This window comes from Dipodomys ordii, unplaced genomic scaffold (assembly GCF_000151885.1).
Source record: "Dipodomys ordii isolate 6190 unplaced genomic scaffold, Dord_2.0 Scaffold93, whole genome shotgun sequence".
In the NCBI taxonomy this organism is placed as follows: domain Eukaryota; kingdom Metazoa; phylum Chordata; class Mammalia; order Rodentia; family Heteromyidae; genus Dipodomys; species Dipodomys ordii.
In genome coordinates this window covers 1,241,631-1,268,786 of record NW_012267309.1, presented here as the reverse complement: position 1 = coordinate 1,268,786, position 27,156 = coordinate 1,241,631, and the positions used below count along the sequence as shown (strand labels likewise).

The following is a 27,156-nucleotide window of genomic DNA, read 5'->3' as shown; positions in this document are numbered from 1 at the left end:
CAAGCCCAGTATCAGCACAAAAATAAGAAGAAGAATCAAGTAAAGAACCTTCCTTCCCAAGGCAGTGGAGTTTCTTTTCATTTTTTGAACATCTTTAACATTTTAAACAATTTAAGTTGTAAATATTTTATTTGTTCAAAACATCTTTACAATCCAGATGGGACAGGATTGGCTGATAAGTCAAAATAATCTTCCCTGAAACCCAAGGAAAGGATGCAGCAAACTCGGAATGTTTTCTGAGCATCGCTCATTGCTTTTTCTCTACTGGTTTGCTGCAGAAACAAGCAGGCACATTAGAGAAAGCAGACCTCAGAGCCTGCTGTCCTAGTGACAGGGCAGTTCCTTACCTTCCCAGCAAAATCTGGGGGAGGGGACCTGGCCAAGCTGCTAGCTCTCAGGGTGTTGGAAAGGCAGTGTCCATGCAAGACCTCAAATCAGCTGCTCTAGGGCCCTCTCTCCTTCTTCAACCAAATATTTCCTTGGCTTCTTGACAGTAGACTTTTGTTGCGCACTGCTGGCTAGTCAGAAGGAGAAGGTAGGAAAGCATTCGGGAAGTGGTCGTGGAGGGAGTTGAGCCAGTACCTGGACTAGTTGTGGTGTTTAATAGGTTTGCTGAAGAAATGGGATCAAAGCCAAGATCATATTGGCAAGAGACATTTTCTAAAATATATTTACTCAGCTCAAAATTAGACAAAATGGAAATTTTAAAAATTACACACTGTTAAGACCATTAGTCAACAATAAACTGGCAGTTTCCTTTCAGTGCTATGTGGGTCTTGCTGGCAATTATTATTGTTTTGTTGTTGTTGTTGCCATTACTGAGACTTGAAGTCAGGGCCTGGGCACTGTCCCTTAGCCATTTCACTCAAGTGTAGCTGGAATTGAAAACACAGCATAAGATTTTCACGAGAGCATTCCTGGAACCCTGGATTGCTTCAATATAGACACCTTTTACCTGGCTCAGCTCCCAGGCTCATTCACCGTTTTAGGACTGTATACACTGCTCATTCCAACTATGAATTTCCCCTTCACGGTTGCATTTCCAGGGATGTTTTTGCTGCATTGCTGAGTCTTTGGAGCATGTGACTGGCATTTCCAGTTACAGATGGGCAGGAGGAAGTGCTGTGGGAACTTCTATGCAGGCAGTTTATGGTCAGATTTATATACTTCCTTTCCAAGAGACCACTGGTCTGCAGCCAGATCCTTCTCTCAGGCTGTAGTCTCTGCATCATGACTCCATTCTCATATCCTAGGAATTATACTTTTTTCATGAGGATTAAATCCAAGGATTCCAAGCTTGGGTTGAATAGAATTCCTGCCTCATTAATTAAAAATCAGATGGCTTTGAAGTTTTCTGAATGTTGCTCTGAAGACTGCATCTAATTATATCACAGTATGCATCCTGATTCAGATGGACAGGTGAAGGGTTTAATGGATGCAAAGTCTGAACAACAAGACATGTTTTAAAAGAAACACAAATCAAAAACCAGAATAGCACCATGGACTCAAGTTCAAGGGCATAGGTTTGAACTTCATTAGTAAATTCTTGCTTAATAGTGTCTTTGCTGTTAATGAGAGGGAGATAATTGCATTCTTTAAGAGCAAGCCTGGGGAGCAAGACACACCTTTATGCCACTTTTCAGATGAATACTTACTCTCTGATTTATTAGACAAGGTGCCACGTGAGTGATTTATGTTGAAAGGTTTGCAGAAGGCTTTTCTTGACTGATCCACAGCGTCTGTTATTCAAAATTCATACTCATTTGAGTGGGGCCTGTGCCTTTAGCTCTTGCATGCAAGGCTGTGAAAATGACTGCCAATAAGCATTGTTAATATAACAGTGAGTCTTGTCCCTTGTTGTTCTATAGACATTTATTGGTCCAACCCTGAACACACAGGGCCTTGATAAAGTATTCCTCAGAATATGCCCAAGGACTGAAATCACTGGGTCAATGACAGTCAATGTAGTTTTCAGCCATTCTCCAAAGAGTTTGGTGTCTAATTGCTGGCATAGTATTATTGAATGACATTCAAACCAGTGAATCCAGTCATATTCTAGGTCCCTGATCAGCACTGATGCTTGGCTTTGGAGCCCTTTCCTGGATAAAATCATTAAAAGTAAAATGGGAGGGTATCAAACCTACAATTCTAGCGACTCAGAGGCTGAGGTCTGGAAACTTGGGGGTTTGAAGCCAGCCAAGGCAGACAAATGCAAGAGATTCCTTTTCCAATTAACCAGCAAAAATACCGGACTGGAAGAATGGCTCACGTGGTAGAACACCAGCTTTGAGCAAGCGAAGCAAGTGAGAGCACTAGGCCCTGAGTTCAAGCCTCAGAACTTGAGAGAGACAAAAACAGAGGCAGAGAGGGACGGAATATAAAAGGTGTATTTTTGGGGGGGGGAGGTCATGGGGCCTGAAGTCTAAGCCGGGGCATTGTCCCTCAGCTCTTCAGCCTAAGCCTAGTGCTCTACCACTCAAGCCATAGTGTCACTTCTGGCTTTTTCTGCTTATGTGGTACTGAGGAATTGAACCCAGGGCCTCATGCATGCAAAGCAAGCACTCTACCACTGAGCCACCTTCCCAGCCCCTAAAAGGTGTTTTATAAGGGACATCTGTGTTGGTTCCATATTTTAGCTATGCTGTGATGAACATAGTTGTGTTGGTAGCTTTAGTATGGCCTTCTTTGTGATTGTTTGGGTGAATGCCTAAAAGTGGGATTGCTGGCTCATAGGGGAACTGTTTTCCTTATTTGTAATACTAGTATATGTCTAGGGTAATCTTACCAGACAAACAGAAAAGGTCAAAAGCTGTGTACAGAGCACTTGTCTTGAGCTGAAGAGCTGAGGGATAGTGCCCAGGCCTAGAGTTCAAGCCCCATGACTGCCATTGCCCCCCCCCCCCAAAAAAAAAAGCTATGCACATATGACCAAATAAGATGATGCTAAGTTAAATGAGCCCTAAGATAGGGACACAAGAGGTTTTATCTTTGTTGTTTTTAATGTACTATGTGATTTTTTTTTGTTTCTTTTGTGTGTTCTTCCCCCATGGTATAACCCCTGTTGTCACTGTATTTGATTCTGGTGCCCTATTTCTTATATATACATTTTTCTAATTTGGGGAGGGGAAGAGAAATAACAAAATACCGAAACAAGGATACAGGTTTTCTCATTGTAACAATGAGACATACAAGACACTATGTTGAAAATGAACTTTAAAACTTTGGTGGGGCGGCGGGGAAGGAGGAGTTGGGGAGGTAGGAAAGGAAGGGATAGTAGGGGAAAACAAAGGAGGGGGTAACAATGCTTGATAGGAAATGTACTCGTGTAACTGTAACCCCTATGTACAGTATCTTTACAATAAAATATTTTTTAAAGGTGTTTTAAACAACTCTTCAACGTGTGTGAGTCTTTCGTATGGAGTGGAACAACCTGTTGAAATGTCACTAATATGAAGCCACATGATCTGTCTAGAGTAGTGTTCTTCTTTACAGATGAGAAAGTGCTGAGGAGTTGAGATGTGTCTGCTTTCATAATGTTCTCTTTGAGAGTGCAGAATGCTCCACAACCTTTCCACAACTCTTCCTGCTATGTGGGCACAGGCTTTGCTAAAGCAAGCTTGTCAGATAGCTGGAGACAGAGGAAACCTGAACCAGGGAAACTAAAGGATCCTTGATATGAAGAACTAGTCATTTCTTCATCTGGGGCGGGGCGGGTCTCAAGACATCAGAGGATGCATAGCAATAAGGAGTCCCAGACTCTCTCTCTCCTTCCCTCTCCCTCTCTCCCTCTCCCCCTCCCCCCCCGTGTGTGTGTGTGTGTGTGTGTGTGTGTGTGTGTGAGTTGTGGGGCCTAGGTGTTGTCCCTGAGCTTTTTCACTCAAAGCTGTAGTGCTCTACCACTTTGAGCCACAACACCACTTCAGGTTTTCTGGTACTTAGTTGGAGATAAGAGCCTCATGGACTTTACTGCCCAGACTGCTTCTAACTGCGGTCCTCAGATCTCAATGTCCTGAGTAGCTAGGCTTACAGGTGCGAGCCACTGGTGCCCAGCAGTCCCAGACTCTTTATGTAGGTGTTTGTTCCTATTTGTAATAAAGTTTCATTTATACATTTGGCCCAGTAAGAGATTAATAAGATTAATGAGACAAGACAATTTTAACAGTGTACTGCAATAGAAATTATGTGACTCTAGTCTTTTCTCTTTCTTTCAAAGTACTTTATTATATTGCACTCACCCTGAGTACCTCTTGAGATGATGTGAATTGATACAACTCATGCATGAGGAGATGAGAAAGGTGAATGGCAAGGACACTGAAATGTGACATTAGACTACTACTTAGCGGCTACTTGAACACAAGAAACATGTCACTGTATAGTCAGTCTGATAATGAAGATCACTGCTATGTGACCAATGGTCAGGCAGGGCATACAGCATGGATATTCCGGACCAAGCAGTGGTTTGCATCTGAGTGGATGACTCACGAACTCATCACATTACTCAGAACTACACACAATTTAAAGTTTACGCGTTCTGTAATGTTCCATGTCATATGTTTGTACCTTGGTTGACAGAAAGCAATTCTGAAGATAAGGAGACTGCTTACTCAGCATAAGCGCAGAGGAGATATTACTAGGTGCAGCAACAATGGTTGCCAAGTAGGTTGTTGGGTTGTGACTGTGCAGTAGGAACAGTGACTCTGCAACAGGGTAGGTCAGGGATGTTGCTCCACCAGACAAGTCGTTCTGCCTGTGTCTCACAGCCAAACTCCTGGGTACTCTGGGGAACAGCTCTTACTTCCCATGCTGCTCCACAAATGTCCTGTTCCATGTGTGGAGCCCACGTGAGCTGTGTACTGACAGCACCAACTGACCAAGCCATTTTATGTTCTGATAGTCACACTTCCATCCAGCCTTCTACTCTTCTTGCTGGTACAGGATATTCATTTAGGAAAATCTAGTCATACAGTTGACATTTTAAATTGGCACGAAATCAAACACACTTGTACTGTATTTACATATACACATATTGAAAAGAGGAGGCATAAGAATTATTAACTGCTTAGGAATCGACAAATAGTGTGAAAAAGTCATATAAATACACACCCTGAAGAAATACAAGCCTGTTGTCCCAATTCCATGGGGGGAACGATTTGCAGACTCATCTTAGTCAGCTTCCAATTCAGAAGTGGAGACGTTGCCAGTCTGGGCAGGTCTGGGAGGAGAGGAAGCAGAGCCTGGCCCATTTATGCAAAGTCACTGTGACCTTGTCAGCATTAGGGGAATAGCTAACACTCCATTTTGCTGCTTAGTACATGCACTGGGATTTGATTTTTGTTTCTTTTGTAATATGTCAATTTAAAACTTCAGATCCTATGTTAGGTGCTGGTGGCTCATGCCTGTAATTCCAGCTACTCAGAAAGCTGATTTTTTGAGGATCATTGTTCAAAGCCAGATCAGGGCAGAAAAGTCCATGAAATTCTTCCCCAGATAACCACCAAAATGTTAAAAGTAGAGATGTAGCTTAGCCTTAATCAAAAAAATTAAGACCTAGTGTCCAGATCCTGTGTTCAAGCCCCAGGATGGGCACAAAAACAAAATAAAAAAATTCCGCCTTAGATTTTAGAGAATCTTTAATTTTGCAGCAGCAATTTGTTGACTGCTTTGTGTAGCTGATGTACCATCTTGGTTTTAGTGATAGGACCACTAGCCCTCAAGTGTTGTAGTACTATATTTCATGCATCTATTTGTCCAAGGGAGGGTGGTGTGGTTGCCCAAGAAAGGTATGGGAGAGATTTAAAAAATAAAGATTTTGCCACTCAGGAGGCTGAGATCTGAGGATTATGGTACAAAGCCAGCCCAGAGTAGGAAAGTCCAGGAGAGTCTTTATCTCCAAATAACCAACAAAAAGCCAGAAGTGGAGAGGTGGTTCAAGTGGTGCCAACCTTGAGTGAAAAAGCTAAGGGACAGTGCCCAGACCCTGTGCTTAAACCTCAGGTATGAGAGAGAGAGAGAAAGAGAGGAAGAGGGGCTGGGAAGGTGGCTCAGTGGTAGAGCGCTTGCCTTGCATGCATGAGGACCTGTGTTTGATTCCTCAGTACCACATAAGTAAAAAAAGAAAAAAGCCGAAGTGGTTCTGTGGCTCAAGTGGTAGAGCACTATCCTTGAGCTGAAGAGCTGAGGGACAGCTCCCAGGCCCAGGCCCAGAGTTCAGGCCCCATGACCAGACCCAAAGAAAGAGAAAGGAAGGAAGAGAGGGAGGGAGGGAAGGAGGGAGGGAAGGAGGGTCTTTACAGTATGAGATGCTCCTTATTGTGAAACTCCTTGAAATGCTTTTTATGAGTGGATCTCAAAGACGTGTGATTATTTGTGGAAACTAGGAAGCTAAGGGGAATGCTCATTTTTTCATTTAGTGGCACACTTAGGCTCTGTTAGATTCATGAACTCTTTTTTCTGTCTTCACTAATGAATTAATCTTAGCCGACTGTCACAGAACAGTAAACGTGCTTCCAACAGCATGGCCACAATTAAATCAGACATTGGTTATACTACTATGTTTTTTAAAGTCATAGAAACGTTTCTGTTTCAGTGTTCAGTAGTAAAGAACTTGAGTAATATACTTAAAGTCCTGGGTTAAATTTCTAGCCAAAATAAAAAGGAAGGCAGGAAAGAAAGTAACCCCTGGACAAGTTGTCGTAATACCTAGTCCCTCCTTGTTTATTGCAAACAGTGAGAAATTTTGTCCAAATACCTTTGTCTTTTCCTGAGACACAAATTATAGGTTTCTGAAGTGAGGGTTTGTCTGATGTATACCTGTGTTCTTTTCCCAGGTGAAGTGGAGGTTCCAGATCCAAATGACCCTTTAGGACAACCCGATGGACAGGACAGTCCCAGTCCTACTCTGAAAGGTAAGCTGGGAAGAGCAGATGCTCTTTTCATATTTCCAGACTTGTCATGTCACATGATTTGCCTCTTAGGGCTGGACCTTCTTAATCTCATGGTTGGTGGGTTGGACAATGTAGCCCTCTGTCTATGGACCTGAGGATGATTCCCCTCCCCAGCTTCCTGTGTCTCTTCACGGTGGCTGGGGTATTGGGTGTTGATTGGGACTTGTCAGAAGGACTTGTCAGAGGTGGCTGATAAAGGCCTGAGTGGAGCCTCTTTTCTTAGCCACTAAGTACCTGTTGGTAAGCACCAGTCTTATTTCTTCTTCTCAATGAAATAGTCCAGAGGTGTGAAGGTATGTGAGGTGGCCAGGTCTCTCCTCCACTCTGGGAGTGCACTCTTTCTATCATGTCCTACTGGCTAATTACTCCCTAAGGGCAGAGTTGATAGAGCAAGCTAAGCCAAGCTGGGCAGATGTGGACCAACCACATGAGGAAGTGCCACCTGTTCCAGTTTGCACACGGTCAGTGTGTATTTCTAAGTTGTCTCAGTCAGCATGGGCCAGCATGATGAAATCCCATACACTGGGTGATTGGAATAGGAAGCATTTATATTTTCCTAGTTCTGAAGGCCAGAAGCCCAAGATAAAGGAACTGGTATAGTTGGCTCCTTGAGGGGGCCCTTGTATGCATTCTTACTATCCTCACATGAGGGACTGACAGGAAACTCCTTTGAGCCTCGGCTAAGCCCAGTTACCTCCTCCATGGAGATCATGGAGGGCCACAGATGCTTGGGCCAGTCACTTTCTGGCAGAGTCAATTTATTCTGTTCTCTCCATAGCTGGTGCTGAACTCCACAGCAGTTAGCCTGTCTCTTCTCCCTTTCCCTTTTCCCTCTCCCTCTCTCTCTTTGGTGCTTTTTCAATCACTGCTGATATTCTGCCACTTAAGACATGCCTCCAGTCAAACGTTTCTGCTGGTTTGTTGAAGATAAAGACTCATGAGCTTTTCTGCCTTGTCTAGCTTTGAACTGAGATCTTCAGATCTCAGCCTCCTAAACAGCTAGGATTACAGGTCTGAGTACCTGGCTCTGCAGTGGTTTCTAAGCCTATGGAACCTTTAGGAACTGCTGTTTTGCTTCAGTTGCCTGTTTACTTCTAGGTCCCTGCCAAGGCTATGTCTCCTGAGTGTTAGAGCAGTTATGACTGACATTGATCTAGCAACTTAAGGTGTCACTTTATGTCCTGACAGGGTTTCTTGGCATGATGCTTCTTATATCTTTGTCTACTTTTTCTTCCTACCACAGATTAGGTGATTTATGACAAGTAAAGGTTTCTTTGGCTTATGGTTGTGGAGGTTGGAAGTCCAAGAGCTTAGAGCTGGTATCTGGTGATATCTTCTTGCTACATCATAACTTGGTGAGGGCCTCATGTGCTGAGATAGAGCTGTGCCAGATCAGGTCTCTTCCTCTTTGTATAAAATCACCAGAGCCATCAGGGGGTCCTCACCTCCTTGACCTCATTTAACCTTAATGACTCCCAAGGTCTCACTTCCGTGCTATCCACGTGTGACTTTGGGAGTTCAGTTTCCACACCATGAAATTTGAATGACATACTCAAAACATAGCACCACAGCCATAGCCAGTGCTTGCTGTCTGCACAAGGCCAGCTGCGCTGTTTTGTTTTTTGTGTCAGTACTAAGGCTTGAATTCAGGGCCTCATACTCTAACTTGACTTTTTCCACCCAAGGCCATACCTCTGCTTCTGGCTTTTTGCTGTGACTTTGAACTGGGATTCTCAGATCTCAGCCTCCTGAGTAACTAGGATTATAGGTGTGAGCCACTCATACTTGGCTTGTTTTGCATTGGGGTGCTGGGGTGGAATCCAGGGGTGTGTGTTCTACCAATGAGCTGTACTCCAACCCAGGCCTATTCAGGTGAGATGTACCATTGGTGCCTGGCATTCAGAGACTTCTTGGAGAGGCTTTTGTCCTCTCTAAGATGTTGATGAGCACATGTTACTTACTCCCTTTTCAGCCCATATGTACTGACTGTGTTGCTCTTTACAGATCTGCTATGTATACAATGGTAGCTTTATTAGGAGAAGAATGCTGGGCACATCTAGTGGTTCTGCTCTATGTCTGTGGGAGCATCACTTGATGTGTGTGAGCTGATGGCTTCATGAGCAGCCTCAGACACACATTTCCTGAGAAAGGACAGTTAAATTTGTTGTTTTGTTGTTGTGCTACTACTGGAGCTTCAACTCAGGACCTCGCACTCTTGCTTTACTTTGTCTCTTAAGGCTGAGTCTCTGCCACTTGAGCCATACCTCCACTTCAGATTTTTGCTGGTTAGTTGCAGATAGTCACATGGACTTTTCTGCCCAAGTTGCCTTTAAACCAAGATCCTCATCTCAATCTTCTGAGAAGCTAAGATTTACAGGCATGAGCTATCAGCTCCTGGCAATAGTTTTGTTTTCTGTTTTGTTTTTGTGTTTTCTTCTGATACTAGGCTTTGAACTCAGGGCCTCATAGTTTCTCACCTTACTTGCTTGGTTGGTACTCTACTACCTAGGCTAAGCGCTCCCTCCTCCTCCCCTCCCCTGCCCCTCCCCTGCGTGCTAGCTTTGAGCATTAATCTTCTGCCTCTCCGACTTCAGATTAGTTTGAATTACAGACTAGAGCCATCAGTGGTAAGTTTTTGGGGTACTGATCCTAGAACTCAGGACCTGGGCGCCCAAAGCTTCTTTTGCTCAAGACTAGCAACACAGATCCATTTCTGGGTTTTCTGGAAATTTAGTGGAAATAAGAGTCTCAAAGACCTTCCTGTTCAGGTTAGCTTCAAAGCACGATCATCAGATAACAAACAGCCTCCTGAGTAGCTAGAATTATCATATCAGTGTTTTTGAGGATTGGATGCCCATCTCATTCCACAAGCCTGCAGATGGCCTATAGATACTGGTCATTCCTCCGTGGTGACTGAGCATGTCCTCTGCTTTGTGTGACGGGAGAGACCTGGCAATTTGAGGGGAAACTATTAGGTTAATATGATTTTATTTAATGGTGATTAGCCTGAAGGAAGGAGCCAGTTTGTAGGGAGCAGGAAGAAAAGGTGGCATCCTGATTTGTGCTGAGATCTGAAGTACAGACATTGTCTGGTAAAGCAGTTATGGAAATGTGTGTAGCCTATTAGGGAAAAGGGCCTGAGGAACTGGGTGCTGAAGGGAAGTAGTCTGGAGTATTGGATGGTGGTCATAGAAATCAGTAGAGGCTGACCTATGTTCCTCAAGACACTAGCCACCAACTAAATGTAGCTCTTTAAGTTTGTCAGTTAAAATAAAATTCAGATTCAGGCTCTGGTGACTCACATCTGTAATCCTAACTACTCAGGAGGCTGAGACCTCAGGATCTCAGCACCTGAGACTCTTTTCTCCAATTAGGAATAGAAAGGCAGAAGTGAAGTGCCTTGAACACAATTGCCAAGGGAAAGCACAGGGCCCTGAGTTCAAGTCCCAGAACTGGCATAAATAAACAAACAAAACAATTAAAGATTCAGTTCCTCTGTCCTGTAAGTTACATTTTGATATGGCTGCTGGCTCCCAGGATAGGTAGCACAGTTTTAGAACATTCTAGCTCACAGGAAGTCCTGTCTGGCAGTCCTGGAACACATTATGCACTGCTTTTTAGGCACAGGAAAATTTGTGTTTTATGGGTGTTTTTTGAAGGTGCCTGGCCTGGAACATGAGAGGCTTGAATTCCCTCAGTGAGAAGACAGCATTGGAGGAAGGCTAGGGGTGGAGCCGAGGGCCACGTGGTCACAGTAACAGTGTAAAATTCTGCTCACAACCATCTGTACAACTCTGATACTTACTTGAAAATAGAGTATATTACGAACTTCTCAGCTCCAGGGTGAGCTAAAGGATGTGGGGCTTCCCTGTAGGGATAGAACCGTGTGGCAGGAAGAAGGATATATATATATATATATATATATATATATATATATATATATATATAAATTTAGTGATCAGGAGTAGCACAGAGAAGCAAGACATCTAGGACTCACCTAACAGAAGTGGCATTTACTTACCTTAGTGAAGAAAAATATCAAAAATTTTATAGAAATTTTTAGTCTCATCCAGCTTCAAGCTCCCGGCATTTTATAAGGCTTCCCCTTTGATAGTTTCTTTGCTTATCTGGGACTTGATTGCTTCTTGCCCTTTTTTTCCCTTCTGGTAACCTACAAATGATTGGGTTAAAATGCATGTGTGTACATCAGTCCTTTTGCAGGGCTGGGAGAAGTTTTTAATCAGAGTTTGGAGGCTTGCCTAAGGGCTTCCCCAGGGCACAGAAACGCTGATTGCAGAAGACAACCTGTCAAGCCACCCTGGAAAGGAGCAAGCGTGTGTACGTGCTACGACGCATCCTTGCAATGACAATATGGCTGAATGAACATACTACATGATCAGCTTGCAGGAAGATAGGAAGGTGGTGTTATCATGCTGTAGGCTGGTTTTGGGGGAGATAGTGTTCTGGCCCAGGCTCCAGATCGGAGGGATGAAAGATCTTGCTTCTTAGCTCACAAGCCAGCACCTGGAAGTAGTGGCTGATGCTGGTGCCATTCTAACTCTTAGAATTATGATTACTGGTGGATCCCTGAGTTTCCCAGTGTCAAGACTTCAGACCCTTGAGGATCTACAGTAAACTGCCTCCCAGGAGACTCTGTAGCTCTAGGATTTTAGCTCTTCCCTCAATCTGACTTTCTGATTCTATAGTGTGTGTGTGTGTGTGTGTGTGTGTGTGTGTGTGTGTCCTAGGTGATGGCTTTGTGCAAAAGACAACTCACTACACTCTTCCTTTCTCCTTCCTTTCCAATCTCAAACTGTATACCAATCAGGGAAGGGAGGACTTAGCCTGACCAATCCCACACTCAGTACTTCTCTCTCAACTTACTGGACTGCAGCTCTTTGCCACATGTAGTTCAAACTAGATATATAAGTAAATAGCTGAGCAAATTGTATTAGCATTTTCTTTAGTCATTATTTGTGATATGCAGACGTCTCTAAACTACAAGCAGGTAAAAATCAACCTTTGGGTCAGTCTATCTGTTGTGACCAGGAAAGTTTGCCTTGGTCCCAAGAAAGTAAAATCTGACAGTTAGGTATACAGTGGTTTTGTTCTAATGTGTACTGTGACAATATTTATTTGCTTATTTACTTATTTTGGCGCCAGGGCTTTGCACTCTTCCTTGCCTTCTTTGCTTAAGGGTTGTGGTCTATCATTTCTGGCTTTTTGAGAGTTAATTGGAGATGAAAGTTTCATGGTCATTTCTGCTTAGGCTGGCTTTGAACCATGAGTTTCGGATCTCTGCCTCCTAAGTTACTGGGATATAGCTATCAGTATTACACTCCTATGCTACTATTTAGCACATAACATAGGCCACTGGCCTCACATATTTGTGGGCTTCAAATCCAGGGATTCAATCAACTATATATTGAAAATATTTTTTAAATGTGTCATACTGAACAAGTATAAACTCTCTCCACACTTGGCATTCCCTAAGCAATACAGTATAACAATGGTAGTAGTATTTGCACCGTTAGGTGTTTCAAGTTATTGAGAGATAGTACACAGGAGTATGTACTTGGGTTAGATACAGATATGATGACGTTTTATGGAAGGAACTTGATTTGAGCATCTGTGGTGGGTCCTAGAATCAGTCTCCTGCAGATTCAAGGGCTGCTTCTCTGACTTACCTAGGGTGAGGAGCAGAGAAAGAGGTAGGTAAGGGAAGGTTTCAGAGCACACAGCCTATGAAGACGAGGAAGTGACCACCAAGCATGTTGGTTTACAGATGAAATGTTTGCTATGAATTTCCACATAGCAGAGTGTTATCATCAGGACTGAAGCAGTTTTAGGACACCAGTTATAGCATAGTTAATACATGAATAAATGCTTGGAATTTTGTGCTCCCTGTTCTATCAGACATCACTATATGTATGCATTCATATGTTCCATTTATTACTATTACATTACTTACAAAAGCCTTCATTTCACCTAGAAACCATTTGCTCTTTTGTTCCAAGGCTGTATTTTAAATGCATGGGTAATGCGGCTCATGTTCTATAAAATCAGTACTTTGGAATGTTTGTGGGAAGTGGATAATTTCTGGACTTCAGGGTGGAGTAGAGCTGGGCTTGCCCATCTGGTGGCCTTCTGTGTTCTTGCTCAACCAGGATGGACATTGTGCATGTGCTTTGGGAGGGCAGTTCCTGTCTACACTGAGTCCAGAAGAAGAGGTTCTAATGTTGCCCAAGCGAGGATAGGTGGCAGTTATAGATGATCTCAAGTGAATTCTAAATCACAGGGATGAGGGGCGCATGCCTTACTCACCCTGTGCTTACTAGGCTGCTGCTCCTGTTTGTGGTGGGCTATGCTGCCGTGCTGATCCAAAATTTCTTTGGAAAGAAAACACAAGGCACTAGTTGTCATGGAGACAATGCCTGTTGCTCTGTGTTTACTAAGTGTGGGTTTCTTGATTCATGTAGGTCATGTGGATCAATGAGCAAATACATTGTAGGTGTTTCTGGTTCTTGCTGAAGTCTTTGAGTGAGTGAGTGAGTGTGTGTGTGTGTGTGTGTGTGTGTGTGTGTGTGTGTGTGTGTGCATATGCATGTGCATGTGTGCACACACACATACACAGGAATGTACTTATGATTTCTAAGTTTTACCATAGAGTCATAGAGTAAAATCCTGATGGCAAGCTGTCAGCTTGACGTCTGTCCTCTGTGTAGTTAACTTAGACTTGGCCTCTGCTTCCAGGTTTGCGGCTGGACCCCCCACACTGAGCTGAGCCTGGCCAGTCGCCTAGACTTTTCAAGCTCCATTTTCTTCATCTACAACATAGTCATGATGCACGTTAGTCCTTGAGATTTTTGTTGTGGACTGGCTGTCTCCTTGGAATAGGGCACTTCCTAGAACAGAATACTACCAATTGCCCAGGCCAAAGCTGAAGAGGTGTCCACCCACATTATGAAAAATCTGAGGTGGGCTTAGGTACCAAGGGCTTGGGGTTGACCCAGGGTGAGGGGCACTGAGGACTATTCCCCTCCAGCCAGATAGATGTAACTATCCTCAGAATTCTTTTAGCTTGAACACAAGCCAAGTGCTGGTGGCTCATGCCTGTAATTCTAGCTACTCAGGTGGCCAAGATCTAGAGTATTATGGGTCAAGCCATCCCATGTAGAAAAGTATGACTCTTATCTCGAAAATATCTAGCAAGAAAGCCAGCTGAAGGTGTGGCTCAAATGGTACAGCACTATCTGAGGCCCTATGTTCAAATCTAGGCAATGGGGGGAGAAACACAAACAGGCAATAATGAGGTTTATCAGACCCAGGAGGGCCCATAAATATAAATAAAGCCATGCAGGGTAGAATAGTGACAATGGTATTCTACAGACATATTTTGGGGTGCTCTGTCCCAAGTTCTAATACTGGAGCCATCTCAGTATGAGGGTACAGTTCCTGCCTCTCTTGGGCTCATGGTACTGCCCCTTTGAATAGGTGGTGGGGGTGGAGGGCCATTCCAGTGGCCAGAAAATGAGTCAAAGTGTGAACTAAAGACACCTTGGTGCTGGTGTTCCCTGCAGCAGACTGTCCTATAATGGAATGAGTTTGAGTCTGCTCTGGAGGTCAGAAATAAGACATATAAAATAGCCTGGGGAGTACTGTACTGTAGTTGGGGCCCGTAAGGGCTGGGGAAGCTTTTGGGAGAACATGGTTCCTGAACTGAGTCAAGGATTACTCAGCAGGTATTCAATGAAGCCCACCAAGTGCTAGGTCTTGGCACAGGGGTAGGGATGGCTTTCTCCACCTGGGTAGGTTTTATCACTGGGTTATCAATTAAACCAACATAAGGTAGGCTAGTTAGAGAAAAATAATACAGATGTATTATTATACCACAAGGACCTCATGTGTATTCTGGACCCCAGCAGGATGTAGCTCATTTACCTCTTCACAGGGTATAGAAAGGCATTTGGAGAAGAGCAAGCCAATATGAGAAAGATGAACACACCATCAGAAGGAAGAGTGACCATTAGTTCCATCTGGTGTCAGCCTCCATCCCCTGTCCCATGATCAAGGGCATCTTGTCTGGTTAGAATCTCAGTCAAGGAGAGTCATGTTTGAGGACTATCCTCACAGATAAAGGAGCTCAAAAGAAGCCAGAGTGGACAACCATTGTCTCCAAGTGCTCTAAGTTTACCATATCAATGCACCTAAGTATCATGCTTTGAGGTGGCCTTTCTGCTCGCAGAAAATAAAGTTGTCTCTGACACAATCTTGGTTCATCTGAGTAGTATAGCTTTAGGTGATTTTTACATCCTAGATTGTGCTTGCAGGAGCTGAGATGGCTGAGTTGTTACCAGGCAATGTGATCTTATGAAGTCTCTCTGTCTGCCATTGATTGAAATGTCTTTTTGGTGTAGGATTGTACTTTATAAATACTTCAGAGACGAAATTGCTTTTACCAAAGCACATCTTTTCAGGGCTACTCCTTGGTCTGCAATTTCTCTGAATAACTAGCTCTCAATATGCCACAGAAAGGTATTTCATGGTGGCATGTTTTGGTATTCTACAGACATATTTTGGGGTGCTCTGTCCCAAGTTCTAATACTGGAACCATCTCAGTATGAAGGTCTAGTACCTACCACTCTTGGGCTCATGGTACCTCCCCTTTGAATAGTTGGTGGGGATGGAAGGCCATTCGAGTGGCCAGAAGTGGCCAGAAAATGAGTCAAAATATGAGCTAAAGAGAACTTCATTGTTCCAATAGTTTTTACTTCAACTGATAAAATCATTAACAGCTAGCCACTGGCTCCCACTTGTCTGGACAATAAGGATGGTAGTTGGATGTTGTTCTTACTTCAAGTGACTTAGCAGGAATTCTTCCTCTATTGTTGGTTTAGTACCTAACCTGTCTGTTCCTGTGCATGTTTCCCAGTCTCTTGGTGAGTGTGTGGGTGTGTAGTTTGTGGGGCTGTCTCCTTCATCTTCTTCCTTCATCTTCAGGCTCTGTACCTCTCTGGTTATTTTTCTCACAACAGGCACCTTGTTCCAGCAAGAATGTGCTTTCTTCATAGTTCTGGAGGTTGGAAGTCCAAAATCAAGATGTGGGCAAGGCTGATTTCTTCAAAGGAGAATTTGTCCCATGTCTCTTTGAGCTTCAGAGTTTGCAGGCAACGTTGGTGCTCTTGGCTTGTGGGAGCATCACTGCAGTCTCTACTTCCTTCTTCACACTGCTGTCTTACTTCTATATATCTGTGTCCAAATTCACCTCTGTCCATAAGGCCCCAGTCATTGGTTTAGGATCCACTCTCATCAAGGCTGACCACCTTCATTTGATCACATCTGCACTGACCCTCTTTCCAAGTAAGGTCAAATTCACTGTCTGGGGGCCATGGCTTTAAAGTTAGGAAACATATTTTGTCCCATGAAAGTACAAATGCTCTTAGGTATTTCTCTCCATCACTTTTTAACAATTACTATTTTGAAGTAGCTATTCAGTGGCATTTCAATTCAACATATCAGCTTGTGAATACGATGCATCTTTAAAAAATCATATTTTTATTATTTTAAGTAGTTATACAAAAGAGTTGCCATTCAACAAATCAGTTTATAAGTATAATGCATCTTAATCAGTGTCACCCCTTTCATCATTTTCCTCATCTCTCCCAAGCCTACCCATTCCCCTCAATTACCTACTTCTATCTTCATATATACATTCATATTGTATTCACCTACCCTTCCTCTCTCCATTCATCTATGCTCCTCCTCTTGACCTAAGCCCCACCCCTGAATAACACATGTTCCAGCTTTCTGGTATTCATTTTGTTAAACTGTAAGTTAGCTGTTCAGTGGAGTTACATCATTGGAATCCTTCCCTGCATAATACACCATACTTGAGTTAATATGTTTATATATATATATATGCATATCACCCTGCACATGCCCATATATATGTGTATATATGTGTGTGTGTGTGTGTGTGTGTGTGTATATATATATATAATTTAGTTCTCTCCATCAGTTTTGTCCCTTTGCTTTTTATTTTCCTCAATTTCCTGAGTTTCTCTGATCCCTATCCTTTCCGTCCTCTTGTTTTCTGGGCAGACCACTGGACAGCTCGGTGGGAGAGCCTGAACTGAAGCATGAGCTTTCTGTCTCTGGCTGATTTATTAACCTGTAAATATTTTCTCCTGGGAAGAGCAGCTTTATATCTTTCTTTCAGTTCTTGAGTTCTCCTTTTCACTTGCTTTTCCAGGAAATTCATCTGTTTTATTTCCCACCAGTCAAAGCCCTGTGACCTTGTGACCCCTACACATAAGGCTTTCTTTATCTCCTTCCTAGACTAGTCAGCCTGGTCTGGTAAATAAGCAGATCTTCAAACACCTAAGTAATTTGACCACATGAGTGACTACTCGGGCAATCAGTTGGGATATAAAAGTCATTAATCATTGATCTAACCTTGATTGTGCAGGAGGGTAGTGTTCTTGGTGATGGAATTACCTTTGCCTCTGGGGTGTTTTAATGTTTGGACTCAGCTGTGTTGTCTTGAGCTTAGGGCTGCACAGAGCTGGCCAGGGCACTAGGGACTATCAGCATCAGCTGCTAAAGTTGCATTGCTGAGCAGAAGGAAAACTCAGTTGGGTGAATTAAAAGGCTTTTGCTCCTAATAAATGGAGACCTGAGTGGTTCATGTTAGTGGAACTCTACACATCAGCCATGCATGACTCCTTGCAGCCTGTTAGTTTTCTGAAGAGGTTTGGGGCAGCTTTAATGGAATTTTTTGTGTGTATGAGCTAAAAAGGGAACTTAGACAATGATTAGTATAAATCCCATATTTTGCACATAAGGGAAATGAAGCCAAGAGAGAGGTGACATGGCTGGCTGTAAATTAAACAAAAAGAGAGAAGACTATTATGTTCCATCTTCAGAGAGCTTTCTTGTTGGATCTCCAGAGAATTGACGAAGGCAGCGATTGAGGGTGGACCAAATTAATTTGGCAGCCCTTTCATGGCAATTACGTACACATGCTCAATAAAACATTATCAAAAGACATGCTTTTGTGAACTTGTAAGAGAGATGGAGAATTGCCCAGAAGGCAGGGGGAGAGAATGGAAACAGTTTTGAGTAGCAACCCTGAGCAGAGAACACTTGAGAGGTAGCCTGGAGAATAGCTTGCTTTCTTGGGGTCCTCAGGGAGGGGGGAATCTATGGAAGACAGAGTTAGATTTTGTAGCTGTCATGTAGTAAGGGCATGGACTTGCCCACATAAATAGTGGGGTGGGTTCCAGAGTGGGGAGACAACAGGAAGATGTAGATGCACTACAAAAGGGCACCTTGAGACAGGGAATCCTCCAAAGCTTTGGCATTGGATTACTCTCAAAATATAAGTGCTATGTTAAAGAGCATATTCAGAAATGGGTATGTCCTTCTGGGTACCAGTACTTATGCCTATAATCCTAGCTACCAGGCAGCTGAGATCTAAGGATCAAAGTTTGAAGCCAGCCTGGGTAGGAAAGTCTAAGACTCTTCTCCAATAGACCACCAAAAAGCTGCAAGTGGAGCTGTGGCTCTAGTGATAGAGAGATAGCTTTAAGCAAAAAAGCTTAGGGACAGCTCTCAGATCCAATACTGTCACCAAAACAAACAAAAACAGTAGGAAAATCTTGATTGAGAGTAAATACGTACCTTACAATATTAAGTCAAATATTGGATAGAGTAAGTTTTTCTCAAGAAGAAATAAAACATCATGTTTGTTTTTAAGGATACAAAGGAATTTACTTTTTTTACCTTAATGTAAGACTCTGCAATCTCTTTGCTGCTGCAGATACTATGATGTAGGCTCATTCAGAGTCTTAGGCTTTGACATTGAACCCATGGGGTCCACAGAGCTGAGGTCTTATGAACAAGCCTATACAAAGCTAGAAGATGGGAGATTTGAGGCTTGAGAACATTGCCCTGTTTGCCCAGGAAGGTGAGAATAGAGCTTGACTTGACCCTAACTTCGGATGGGAAATGCCTCAAAAATCTTACTCATAAGAAATCTAACTAGGGCCTTTTTTTAGTGCCTTCACCTCTGGAAACTAGAGTTCAGTTGCTAGAATGTTGTGGGAAATCCCAAGGCAGAAAGTTAAAATAAAACTTTCATTGTCTGCCAGAGGAACCCAGTTTTCAAGGGATTTTCCCCAGGAAAACCAGCCCTACAATGAAAAATTACAAAGCACTCACAGAGAAGCACAAGATGATTGGCAAGCAGTAAACAATGAAGCCTGAGGGCTAAATCAAAAGAAGGGAATGAAACCACACACAGATAATGGCTGCTGGTGGCTCATGCCTGTAACTCTAGCTCCTCAAGAGGCTGAAATCTGAGGACTGAGGTTCAAAGCCAACCCAGGAAGGAATGTTCATGAGACTCTTACGTCCAATTAACAACCAAAAAGCTGGAAGTGTAGCTCAAGTCATAGAATGTCATCCTGTAGTGAAAAAGCTAATTGACAGTACCCAGGCCTGGAGCTCAACCTGCAATACCAGTAAAACAAACAAACAAATAAATAAATACAGCAAAAAAGGGGAAAACTGGCCAGGCACTGGTGGCTCACACCTATAATCCTGGCTACTCGGGAGGCTGAGATCTGAGGATCACGATTCAAAGCCAACCCAGGCAGGAAAGTCCATGAGACTCTTATTTTCAATAAACTAGAAAAATGGAAGTGGCACTGTGGATCAAGTGGTAGAGCACCTCACCTTGAGCTGAAGAGTGCAGGAACAGTGCCCAAGCCCAGAGTTCAAGGCCCATGACCGACCCCCCCCCTCATAAAAAAGGAAAACTGCACAGAAAAAAAAAAGCAATGGTAAACTTGAAAGAACAAAGCAGACCTTCTAGAAAATAAAATCATGGTTATGGTGCGGGACTATAGAGATTTGCAGAGCAGATGACAAACAACTAAAGATAGAAAGGGACTGGATATAAAAAGTAGATGGACAGCTGGGCACTGGTGGCTCATGCCTGTAATCCTAGCCACTCAGGAAGCTGTGATCTGAGGATCGTGGTTCAAAGCCAGCCTGGGCAGGAAAGTCCGTGAGACTCTTATCTCCAATTAACACCAGAAAATCAGAAGTGGTGCTATGGCTCAAGTGATAGAGTGTTTACCTTGAGCTGAAGGGCTCAGGGATAGTGCCTGGCCCAGATTGCAAGCCCCATGACCGACAAAAATAAATAAATAAATAAAATAAAAAGTAGGTGGACAGTGTAAGGAATCAGATCAAGACTATTAGCATCTATCTAAAGGAAGAGTTTACAGAAGAAATAATGGAAAAAGGCATTTTGATAGGTATTTTACTGATCTGATAGAGTGTTCTCAATGTAAAGAAAAGCACTGATTTCTGGGGAGGGTAAAATAAAATAATCCCATCTTTATCAATAGAGGCTTCAGAATTACAATAACAAAGGGAATGTATTGAAAATAGCCTACACTGGGCACCAGAGGCTCATGCCTAAAATCCTAGCTACTTAGGAAGCTGAGATCTGTGGACCCTGATTTGAAGTCAGCTGGGGCAGGAAAGTCTGTGAGACTCCCATCTCCAGTTAATCACAAAAGAAGCTGGAAATGGCACTGTGGCTCAAGTGATAGAGTGCTAGCCTTGAGCAAAAAGGAGCTCAGGTCAGCACCCAAGCCCAGAGTTTGAGCTCCAGGACCAACAAGGAGGGATGGCGGGGAATAGTAACCTACAAAGAAGTTTAAACTACCTGCAAAGGAACAGTCATGGGCAAGATTTTCAACAGAGAAGTCAGGAGACAAGAATTGTCTGGAATTCTATACCCAGCTAAACTATCCTTCAAGATGGAAGTAATAGATAGCTTTAGACCCAGCCTAAGAGTGTTTACAGGCTCAGTCCATTATCCAAGAACAAATGTGAATCAGGATGAGTTCAGCTTAACCTAGGAGAAAGGCGAAAGATGCAGGATGTATTGGTGGTGAATGAATGTATAAAAAGTTGGAAGATTTCAAGATCCCTAGTAGTAAAAGTCAACAATAGGCCAAGGGTTGGTGGCTCAGGAAGTTGAGATCTGAAAATTACAATTCAAAGCCAGCCTGGGCAGAAAAGTTTGTTGAGCTTTTTTTTTTTTTTTTTAATATCTCAAACTACTAAAAAGGCACAAGTGAAACTGTGGCTCAAGTGGTTCAGTACTAACTATCCTTGAGCAAAAAGAAGCTCAGGAAAGCACATAGGCCCCTAGTCTAAGTCCCAGGATCAGGAAAAAGAAAAATCAAGTCAGCAATATCAAGTCATCATTGATGACTTAAAAACAGAGCATAGCTAACAACTAAGAAACAGTCATTGAAAAGCTGGTTTGTGGTGTGTGTGTGTGTGAGAGAGGAGAGAGACAGAGAGACAGAGATGAGAGCTATACATGTCAATGAAAAGTACTTGAGCTAGTTTCTGAAATATGTTTGTTAAGTAAGAGGAGAAATGGAGAAACTACCTTTGGAGGCTGAGAACAGAAAAGTTCACACAATTACTTCTCAATCTATAGCTGGCCTCAATGGATCTGCCTGCCATCTTAAGCTATGTGAGCGGCTGAGACTGGGAGGATTGACTTTCCAAGGTATTTTGGGCAGAAGTGTCCACTAGACTTCATCTCAATGCTAGACATGTTATAACAACTATTTATTTAGAATGTACCTTATTTTGAGTAATACAGAAAAATCCTAGAGATGACTTAAAGTATATAGAAAGATGTCATAGATTAGATACTGGGCCATGTTATATAAATAAGGCTTGAACAGCTGTGGACTTTGGTATCCCAGTGGGTCCTGGCACCCATCCCCCAAGTAATAATAGCAGTGACTTTATTTTAAAGTCATTTTCAGAGGGCACTGTTCCATTCAGTTTTGCTAACACAAATTTTTCCACTCACAATCGAATCTTATTGAACATTAGTTTGCCCTGTGAGGGATGAGGTTTTAGTTTGCATGTTATCTTGAGAGTACCCTGTTGTACTTTATACAGATGTGTGTGTGTGTGTGTGTGTGTGTGCATATACAGTCACATGCACATATTCACCCACATACCCACACGTACACATACATGTCCATGCATACACATGTACTTGTGTACAACACAAGTCTGTATACAATGCATATATCACTCTTCCTCATCTGCCCCCAGACTTTCTTATTCCTCTGACTCCCAGTTGCCATCCCAGAGTTCCTGATGGCTTTGCTGGAGCCTCCATATACTAGCAATGTTTCCAACCCCCTTTGTAGGAACTAACTAGGGGAATTTTAAGGACTTGTCTTCCTTTGAGTAAGGGAGGCCTTTGCTGCCCCTGACATGTGTGGCAGCACCCAGCCCCTGCCCCCTCTCTATCCTATCCTCTTTCTGTTCCTTTGGACGACATTTTTTGCCATACACTTTACTTATTGTGGCTTTCTGCTTAAGTATGATACTGACCCCATATTGACTAGCTTGGATAACATGTAGTATTTGGAAAGGGAAGTACAGTTGAACTTCATTGTTTGCAGGTAGCTTATATGCAAATTCACCTATTCATTAATAAGTATCTACAGTCCTCAAAGCATTATTGATACTGTCACAGTCTTGCAGAGATAACCTAGAATACATATTGCAACTGAGCTTGAACCAGGTGGCCCTCTGCTTGTGGGGTACTGTGGACATATGTCCTTCTCTACTTACTATCCTTGCTTTTGCAGTTTTGTGAGGTTTTGTTGTTATTGTTATTGTTTTGATACTGGTACTGGAGTTTGAAATCAGGGCTCATGCTCTCATTTGTCTTTTTCTCTCAAGTCTGGCACTTGAGCCAGCTACATTTCCAGCTTCTTGCTGGTTAATTAGAGATGGTCTTTCTTGCCTGGGCTGGCTTCAAACTGGGATCTTGAGGTTTCAGTCTCCTGAGTAGCTAGAACTACAGGCATATGCCACCACAGCCTGGCTAGATTTGTGTTGGTGTACTTGTTGCTTACAATAGCCCCAGGTATCCACTATGCATGGGCAGAAGGCTGCAATGGGCCTCCCAGAGAACCTATTTCTCTATTAGAGAAAAGCCACAGTCAGGCTTGTGTTCCAAGGCTAAATTTAAATGTCATAGAATCAACAAAATATATTGAATATGTATAAAATGGAAACTTACATAAAGCAGTTAGGCATTAGCTAGTTGACAAAAATGTTATGACCACAGACTTCAGAGCCTGACCTGTGTTACCCCCAAGAAGGGAGACTCAGTATCTATAGCAGCATTCTAGAATGTGACACACTTAGTGCCTGCATCTAGAATTGATAACATGTGTGGGCAAAATGAGCACCCTCCCCACAGAAGTTCATTCAAGAGTCCAGGGAGTGCTAGGGCCTGCCCCTCCATCCGTCCCTCCATCCCTCTCTTCTTCCCTTCCTCCTATCCTCCCTTCCTCCCTTTCTTCCTTCCTCCCTTCCTCCCTCCCTTCCCCCTTCCCTCTTCCTCCTTTCCTCCCTTCCTTCCTTCCTTTCTTTCTCCCATTAAATTTCTTCATTCTGGACCCTTCTCCTTGGCAGGTTACTTTTTGAATTTTCTGGAGCCTGTAAACAACATCACCATTGTCCAGGGCCAGACAGCAATCCTGCACTGTAAAGTAGCAGGAAATCCACCCCCCAGTGTGCGGTGGCTGAAGAATGATGCCCCAGTTGTGCAGGAACCCAGGCGTATCATTATCCGGAAAACAGAATATGGCTCTCGACTAAGAATCCAAGACCTGGACACAACAGATACTGGCTACTACCAGTGTGTGGCCACCAATGGGGTGAAGACCATTACTGCCACTGGAGTCCTCTATGTGCGGCTGGGTGAGTGGAGACAGTCAAAACATGTTGATAAGCAAAGGAATGTTCACAGTAACTGAGGGAGAGAGAGATTCATTTGCTCTTTGAAACTGAATACACACAGGTCTATAGGAGAGATCTATAACCATTCCCCAAGTCCATACCCACTGTGTACTAGATCACATTTGATCTGTTAACCATGAATTAACTGAGAAAGGAAAATGGGGAAAGTGTCTATAAATTTATAGTGTAGCTGCGCAGGAGGCTGAAATCTGAGGATTGCAATTCAGAGCTAGCCCATGCAGTAAAGTCTGTGAGACTTAACTCCAATTGACTGACAAAAAGCCAGAAGTGAAGCTGTGGCTCATATGGTAGATCACCAGCCTTGAGAGAAAGAGCTAAAGGACAGTGACTTGGCCCCGAGTTTAGGGCCCAGTATCAGCATACACACACATACACACACACAAAAGTAATCTAACACAGGTGGCAAGGTGCAAGTTTTGTGGGAAGGCCCACAGTTCTGAGCTCAGGCCTGGGACTAATCCTGAAAACTCACAGGTGGACTTGTCCAGTCTAAGTTTTGGTTCTGTAAAGCTAATATAACTTCTGCCCAGGTAAGCCTGACCCAGTTGGGCAGGAGGGCAAAGCAGAGGCAAAATTTGGGTTTTTGTTTTATTGTCAGTCCCAGGGCTTGAACTCTGGGCCTGGGTACTGTCCTTGAGCTCTTTGTGAGCCACAGTTCTACATCTGGTTTTCTAATGGTTAATTGGAGGTAAGAGTTTCACAATTCCTGCCCAGGTTGGCTTTGAACCAAAATCCTCAGATCTCAGCCTCCTGAGTAGGTAAGATTACATGCATGAGCCACCAGTGCCCACCCAGAGTTTGGCATTATCATGCTTGTTACACATAGTATATAAGCTGTGGGAGAGTGTCTGGTAATGAATGCCCCCTGGCAACAGCAAAACTTCTGAAAGCATCTCAAAAAATAGCCTCATAAACTCAAGCATACCCTTCTCTGTTCATGGCTTCCAGGGCCTCAGGCTTGTCTTCCTGAGCAGGACAGAGGACAACCAGCAACAGATGACGCTCCGCCCCCACCCATGCTTACCATCCCCCTGATCTGAACATGTGTGCTTTATATATTGCCTTACATATAGTAACTTGTCCTATTGTTTTCTCTCTTTAGGTCCAACTCACAGCCCAAATCATAACTTCCAGTAAGTATCTGCTTTCCATAAGCCATTTTCTCAATGCTTCAAGTTCTGTTATGTCCAAATCCTAGTTTTAATGACTGAAAATTCATTTTTGCTGAGTTTGCTAGAAGTAAGGCTGGGTTTCACTTGAAACAAAGATGACAATTTGCTTGTTTGCTGTTGGGAAACTGATGTATTTCATGGTTAGTGTAAAGAAAAACTGTCATAAAACCAATAATTGGTAGCTGAGTGCTAGTGGCTCACTCATATAATCCTTAATCCTAACTACTCAGGAGGCTGAGATCTAAGGGATATAAGCCAGCTCTGACAGGAAAGTCTGTGTGATTCTTATCTCCAATCAGCTGGCAAAATCCTGTATGGAGGCATGGTTCATGTAGTAGAGTGCCAGCCATAAGTGAAAAGGCTGAACCAGTTGAAGAAAGGAAGGAAGGAATCAAGCAAGCAAGCAAGAAAGAAAGGAAGGAAGGAAGGAAGGAGGAAAGAAAGAAAGGAAGCAGGAAAGAAAGAAAGAAAGAAAGAAAGAAAGAAAGAAAGAAAGAAAGAAAGAAAGAAAGAAAGAAAGAAAGAAAGAAAGGAAGCAGGAAAGAAAGAAAGATAGGAAGCAGGAAAGAAAGAGAGAGAGAGAGGAAAGAAGGAAGGAAGGAAGGAGGAAAGAAAGAAAGAAAGGAAAGAAGCAAGGAAGGAAGAGAAAAACAAGAAGAAATTGGAAAATCCAATGTCTCCTGGGCTGGCTTTGGATCTATAGCCTCAGATCTCAGCCTCCTGAGTAGGATTACAATAGTGAGCTACAGGTGGCTTGTGTGTTTTCTAATTTTTAATATTGTTTATGGCCTTAAGTATCTCTAGGTTAGATGCTGGTTATCTTTTTGATTGTTGTGTGGTTTGACTGTAGTTCCTTTTAATGCTTTTTGCCTTGAACTCAGCCATTTCTTTTCCCCCCAATTTTCTGAACTTTAAAAGGCTGTACAGGGGAGTTATAATTTAACATGTCTAGTTAAGTGTCTAGTGCTTCTTGATCAAAGTCACCCCTTTTGAACTCAATCTTAACTAAATAGCTGCACCTGCTTTCTTTTTATTTGCATTTGCCAGAACTTTCTTTTACTATCATGTTCCCTCATACACACCCCTTCCCTGTCTTAAACTAAACCTTTTTGTGTTCTCTTTTATGTAGGTATCTTGTAAGTAACATTTAACTAGATTTTTTTGGAGATCAGTGAGCGAGGCTTTCCAACCTGAAAGTAATAGATGTTCTTATACATAGCACTCAGCACTCAAACCTACGAGTACTGTGTTTTAATCCTGTACCACCTGCTGAGTGAAAGTTAGTGCTTACCCACAAATACAGACATCTAGAATTGCAGGTGTGCCCTCCATTGTCTACCACGAGTGGCCAGATTGCCCTCCTCCTGAGCTAAGGAACACTAGCAGAACCTAGCTTCTCAATACCCTGGTTTCTGGTGTGAGGTACTATCAGAACTTACCAGTGTCTTGGGTGTAAAGTAGTAATGAGAGTTAATGTTATGTTAGGTCTCACTGGTTAATATAAGTGAGAAGGAGCATTGTCCTGTTTATGCAGTGGCCATTGAATTGCCCTTTAGACAGCCTTTTCTTGTGAGTTTTAGATTTGCAAGTTCATTTGTTTACTGAAGATTATTTAAAACCTCAAAAGTCAGCATTAGGGTTTTTCAGTCACTCATGGACATGCACAAAAAGTTCAACTCACCCGACCCACAGTCCAAGCTGACATCAGGCAAGACAATGCTCTGACTTTGACTCCCATCCTATAAGCAGGTGTTTTCTCTATAATCTATTTAGTGTTACAATTTTCATATTTTAATGCTTTCGTTTGGTGATTTCCATATGTTTGTTATTGTTGTTTCTCACATTCATACTTGGCTTTGTTTCACTCAAGTCTCATGTACTTGAGTCACCCCTGCACTTCTGGCTTGAAAAAAATTATTCTTAAATAGTTGTACAAAAGGGTTACATGTTCACAATTCTATAATTCAGGTTATGAGTATAATACTTCGTGATTAATGTCACCACTTCTGTCCTTCTCCCCCATTTCCCCTTCCTATCAAGTTACACAGCTTAATTTTACACAATGTACATTGAATATAATGACTGCATTTGCTCACCTTTCCTCTCTTCTTTTGGTTTGCCTTTTCTCTCCCTTCCCTTCCCTTCCC

At 42.8% G+C, this 27,156-nt stretch overlaps 1 protein-coding gene across 1 annotated transcript in view; it reads left to right on the top strand.

Annotated features, from left to right (window-relative positions):
* Positions 1-6,802: 6,802 nt before the first annotated feature.
* Positions 6,803-27,156, top strand: part of Ror2 (receptor tyrosine kinase-like orphan receptor 2) — a 45,863-nt gene continuing 25,509 nt past the window's right edge. Inside the window, exons 1-3 of the mRNA XM_013026367.1 lie at positions 6,803-6,905; positions 23,490-23,777; positions 24,940-24,970. Coding sequence (XP_012881821.1) covers positions 6,803-6,905; positions 23,490-23,777; positions 24,940-24,970 — 422 coding nt within the window. The remainder of the gene's footprint in view (positions 6,906-23,489; positions 23,778-24,939; positions 24,971-27,156) is intronic.